The sequence below is a fragment of the Vombatus ursinus genome, unplaced genomic scaffold (assembly GCF_900497805.2).
Source record: "Vombatus ursinus unplaced genomic scaffold, bare-nosed wombat genome assembly UNPS02014816.1, whole genome shotgun sequence".
Taxonomy (NCBI): domain Eukaryota; kingdom Metazoa; phylum Chordata; class Mammalia; order Diprotodontia; family Vombatidae; genus Vombatus; species Vombatus ursinus.
Genome location: NW_020954594.1, coordinates 659,385 through 664,634, shown reverse-complemented (window position 1 = coordinate 664,634; position 5,250 = coordinate 659,385). Strand labels below are relative to the sequence as shown.

Below are 5,250 nucleotides of genomic sequence, written 5' to 3'. Positions count from 1 at the left end.
TGTGGGAGAAAGGGACCAGACCTAATTTGTGTGGTTGTGAGTGGGGAAGTGAGGGGATAGCAGAAGAGCAGACCATGTTCCTTCTTGTCCAGCAGTGAACGGAGGCCAGACCCAGATAAACAGTAATGAAGGAGTAGAGGAAGAGGAGTTGCTACCAGCATTATACAAAGCCATGCGGAGCAAAGGGAGTCATATCTACTATTAAGTGCCATGAGATTAGGCTGGGGAAAGACAGAGCCCAGAGTGAGATGGTGGGCCCTTGACTTAGCCATCAAAGTAGGTATCCTTCAGTGGGTAGAGCTCAGAGTGGAGCCATAAAGCAAAGTCTGATGGTTGATGAATAGATGAAAACAGTGATAGTCCCTGGGTCCCATCCTGAAGTTGTTGACATCATCCATACTGAAGAATCTGGGCCCGTCAGACATCAGACCACCTAACGATGACAGAGCAGCTCATCATGAACTCCCATTAAACCCAAGTCCAGAGCAATTTTGCCAAAGTGTGTTATATAGAGAGCCATGACAAATTGGTTATGGAGGGGGCATTATAAAAAAGGCTCCTTGATCCCCTATTTATCACCCTGGGGTAGAATACTGAGGATGGGGATCAGGAGGGGGCATGTATGAGACCAAGGGAAGGTGATTTATAACTTCCAAGTTAGAGATCCTTGCCTTCTTGTATGTGGTTATTCATAGGAGGGGTGGGGATAAAGCCCAGAACATATCCTACCCCTCCCTCTGCCGTGGTCCATCCTCAAGTCTTAGTTCATGACTGAGAGCCATACCCCATTTCTCCTATTCCTCCACTGGCACTGCCGAATTCTCCTTGTTCTCTGATGGAATGGCGAGGTAGTCAGACCTAGGGGAGGAGAGGCAGGGGAGACGGTCAGCCCCTGAAGTCTCCAGAAGTGAAAGAGAAATGAAGGGGAAGGAGGCAAGGCCTAGGGGGCCAGATTTTCTATAGGACAGACTTGCCCCTTCCTTATGGCTCTGTTTTTGAGAGAGGAGAAAAGATGATCACTTCAGAGATAGGACCACTGATTCAATGAGAATTATTATGAGGGTTGCTAGGGTTGGGTTGCCTATATTCAACTCTCCCCAAATGACTGGAAGCTCGTACAATCTTCCCCTTTCTTCAATTCCATTTTTACTTCTTTGGGTGGCTATGTAGAAAAAGCTGAAACATTGACTTTGGGGGCAAGGTTAAGCAACAGGTTGGCACTCAGAGGAAAGGAACTCCAGTTGTGGCTGCCCACTATCTCCTGTGACCTTGAGCTACAATGATTAGCCTCGATTTTCTTAACAATGAAATCAGTAGAACCCAGGTGGTACTTGTAAATCACTCCAGGAATAGGAAAGCTTCTTTCCAATGGGCAGGTTCCCCACCTGCCTTTAGAGTACAGGGCTAATAATCACCAGGTGGGTCACTTACTAGAGATGTAACCATGGGCACATCCCTTCATCTCTCTGGGACTCAATTTCCTCATCTGTAAAATGAAGGGATTGAACTAGGTGATCTCTGGGGTCCTTTTGAATTTTAAAGGCCTATGATTTTATCATATGCTGGTTGGCAACTTTCCAAATATGAGCTCATCCATGCACATTGTTCCCCAAGATCACTTGGCCAGTCCTCCTTGGGTGATCCAGTGGTTTTCCAAAAGGATTAATGGAAAAGAGTCAGAATCTCGCCACCTTTGTTTTCAAGATGGATAGGTCACAATATCCATGAACTGTTAACTTTAGAATGATCAACTGTCAACTCTAGATTATCCATGAAGGTTATATGTATTGTTTAATATATAGTTGGGGAGGAGGGGAATCTTGCTTTCAAATTCTTAAAGACATCATCAAGGAAAATAGATTAGAAAGATACTGATTAACACTACTCATTATCTCCTATATTTTTTCTTTCAAATATAGACAAGGGGAAAACCTTTTAAATGAAAAATTACAATCACCTCTCTCAATTTAGGAAAGGTAAGAAAAAACAAATGCTGGTTAATATAGTAAGTCTGATACTGCAAGTTCATTTTCAGTGATGTGTTTTAAGCTGGTGCTTTGCACCATTCTGGAAGGTAATGCTATCTTCAGCAGGGAATGAAGAACAGAGAACTTCTCCGAGTGTCTCACAACAGGAAAGCTAGGTAGTTTCCTACCCCCACCCCCAGTTCCCATTGAATCAGAACTTCTTTGTGTGACTGCATTCTACTGAAGTATTTCGAACCCTGATTGCCCAACACATCCATATCAGTAGCCAAACCCATCCCAAAATCCAATAAACATTTGCTGATCTCACAAAATCCATGTGATACTATCAATAATATTAATAACTAATATTTATACAGAGCTTAAAGGTTTGTAAAGGGTTTTACATAAGTTATTTCATTTGAGCCTCACCCAAAAAAAATTATCCTTGAGAGGTAGGTACTATAGATCTTATTATCCCCATTTCACAGATGAGGAAACAGAAGTTCAGAGGGCATAAGTGATTTTCACATGGTCATATGGCTACTAAGTGTTAGAGGTAGAAGTTAAACCCTGGTTTCCTGATTCCAGGTCTAACACTCTCTACACTCCACCATGATGAACCTTCCCGGAGTCAGGAAGACATGAGACTTCATTCTACCTCTGACACAGCTATTGGGCCTTCTGTAAATCATGAAATCTCTCTGAGCTTCACTTTCCTTATCCACAAAATTCAATTCTCACACCTATGATACCAGGAAACTTTGTCTGCTCAAAAAAATTGTCCATGATTTGAATGAGTTGAGTTAACACATGTGAGAGGTTGTAACATAAATTCTGTTTGATTCAATCAGCTCTGGAAGGCAATGGAGCACAGTAGAAAGAGCACCAACTCTAGAGTCAGAGCTCAGTTTCAAGTCCCAGTCTCTAATACTTGCTACCAATGTGCCATGGTGTTGAACTTCCTTAGGCCTTAGTTTGCGCATCTGAAAAAGGATGGAGTTAGACCAATTAGCCTCTGACGTTTCTTCTGGTCTGGATCTATGATCCTATCTGGTTTTGCTTTAAGAACATATTACAAAGGTCACACCCGGGAGATTGAAGTGTTTTTAGCCTAGATCAAAGGCTCTTAACCTTTGGCTGTCTGATGAAGCCTATAGACTCCTTCTCAGAGTAATGTTTTTAAATGAATAAAATAAATAGGGTTACAAAGAAAATATATTGAAATACAGTTACCAAATTAAAAAAAAAAAGGGTTCATAGACCCCTAGTTAAGATCCTTTGGCTTAGAGAGTCCTTAGAGGGAGTATAATCTCTGTCTTCAAGCATTTGAAAGGCTATTCCATAGAAGCAAGATTAGGAATGATTATGATACTTGGCCTAAGAGGAGAAAACTAGAATTAGAACATGGAAGGGGAAGTTACAGGGAAAGAGGTATCAATTTAGTATACGGAAGACCTTCATAACATTGAAAGCTGTTAAAAAAATGAAATGGGCTATCTCAAAAGATAGTGAGTTCCTTACTTGTCCCTAGAGGGCTTCAAGCAGAAGTAGGATGACCTCCCACTTGTTGGGATATTATAAAGGAGGGTGATCTCCTAGGTAGGGGTTGGACTATATGGCCTCTCCAAGGTCATTGCCAACTCTAAGATTCTGTAATTTGGGGATCTGATTGAAATTTACAGAATCATGAGAGGGATGGATTGTTTTCCAAATCCTGGGACACTAAAACTAAGGCCTTCCTTCAAGCTTGAAAGAGATTGTGTCTTTTTTGAAATAAAAGGACAAATAAACAGAACAACTCCTTTGTACCATAAAAAGTAAACTTGGGAAACTCATTATTCCGAGTGATGGCACTGGCACTAGGTTCACAATAAGTTTGAATGTAGCTTGGGATTATAGCTCTAGGGCACCTTGTTAAGGGAAGTAAAGAATGTTTAGGGCATGTTCCTAACCCTTTGAGACTGAACACATGGAGGATGACTCTTCCTTCCCAACATAATTTCCTTTGGTGTCCCAGTCAGAATCAGAATGTGGCCATATTTGGAGACTTGTGTTCTTATGCCTCCATCAGTGTGGATAATTGAGAGTTGACTGTATGCTCACTTGCTTGAGGTTTTGCATGTAATGTATCTTCACATTTAATGTTGAAGTATTGAAGAAGGATCAGAATAAACTCTTTTCCCTCCCTATACTGTTTGGTTATGCCCCCAAACAACTCCAGAACATGTTTATCTGGATTGTTTCAACCTAGAAAAACTAGAAGGTGGGTTTTTTAAGGTTTGTCCAAGTTCAGTTACAACACAAGATTGAGCCTTCTGCCCTCAGGACAGAAAGCTAAGGCGTGGTTCTCCCAAGCCACACTTGTGGTCCCCCGTGAGAGGTGATGGGCTTGGGCATCAAAGGACTTACGCATTTTCTTGAGCTGCCTCCTCAGCCTTGGAAACCTTCCTGTAACAATAAATCATCTCGATGAGTAGCCACAAAGTGAGGAAGACCAGGAGGATGTACATCATGATTTCTGAGACCACCGAGGTGAAGTCCTCTCCAGCTAAGGAAGGCAGAAGACACTGGTGAAACCAACCCCTCTGGCCCCAGGACACTCAACATATATATAAAATCTATATTACACATAATAATATACAGTATATTATATAATATATAATAATATATAAACATATAATATATAATAACCAAGGGAGTGAGGAGTTAGTTATTTGGGGCCTGACTTTAAGATCAGATCCTGTATTCTTTGGGCTTCTAATGATGATAGGATCACAAAGTTTTTAGTGACCTTAAAGTTCTCCTAGTCCAACTCCCCTCATTTTACAGATAAGGAAATTGAGACCCACAAAAGTGAATTGACTTGCTTAATGTAACACAAGTAGTAGAACTGGGAATTCCAGTCCTCTGGCTCCATATTCTCTTTCCACTTCCCTGAGCTTTCTTCTCCCACTCCTCAAGACAACTTACATGTGAATCCCTATTCATAAACTGGGCAGGGGTTTGGACTATACTCCCTTCAAGGTCTGTTCCTTCACTGGGACTCCATGGTCACTTTCCTCCAGGGAGCTAGACACTGAGGATCCCAAGGAAGGATTAAGGGATCAAGGGAGGAAAAAGGAAAGGAGGGACATTTTGTAAGGATGGAGCCCATTGATCAATCAGGGACAATAAGAAGGGTGAGGCCTTGGGAAAGTGTCTGAATTGTGAGGTAGCCACTGAAGGGGGAGAACAGCTTTTCAGCTCTACAATCCTGTGATTTTATTTATTTTTTACTTTTTTG

General features: G+C 41.7%; 1 protein-coding gene across 1 annotated transcript in view; it reads right to left on the bottom strand.

Annotated features, from left to right (window-relative positions):
• Positions 1 to 794: 794 nt before the first annotated feature.
• SCN3B (sodium voltage-gated channel beta subunit 3) overlaps positions 795 to 5,250 on the bottom strand; it is an 18,422-nt gene continuing 13,966 nt past the window's right edge. The window contains exons 4-5 of the mRNA XM_027835461.1: positions 4,377 to 4,515; positions 795 to 858 (exon numbers count right to left, since the gene is read on the bottom strand). Of these exons, the coding sequence (XP_027691262.1) occupies positions 795 to 858; positions 4,377 to 4,515 (203 nt within the window). The remainder of the gene's footprint in view (positions 859 to 4,376; positions 4,516 to 5,250) is intronic.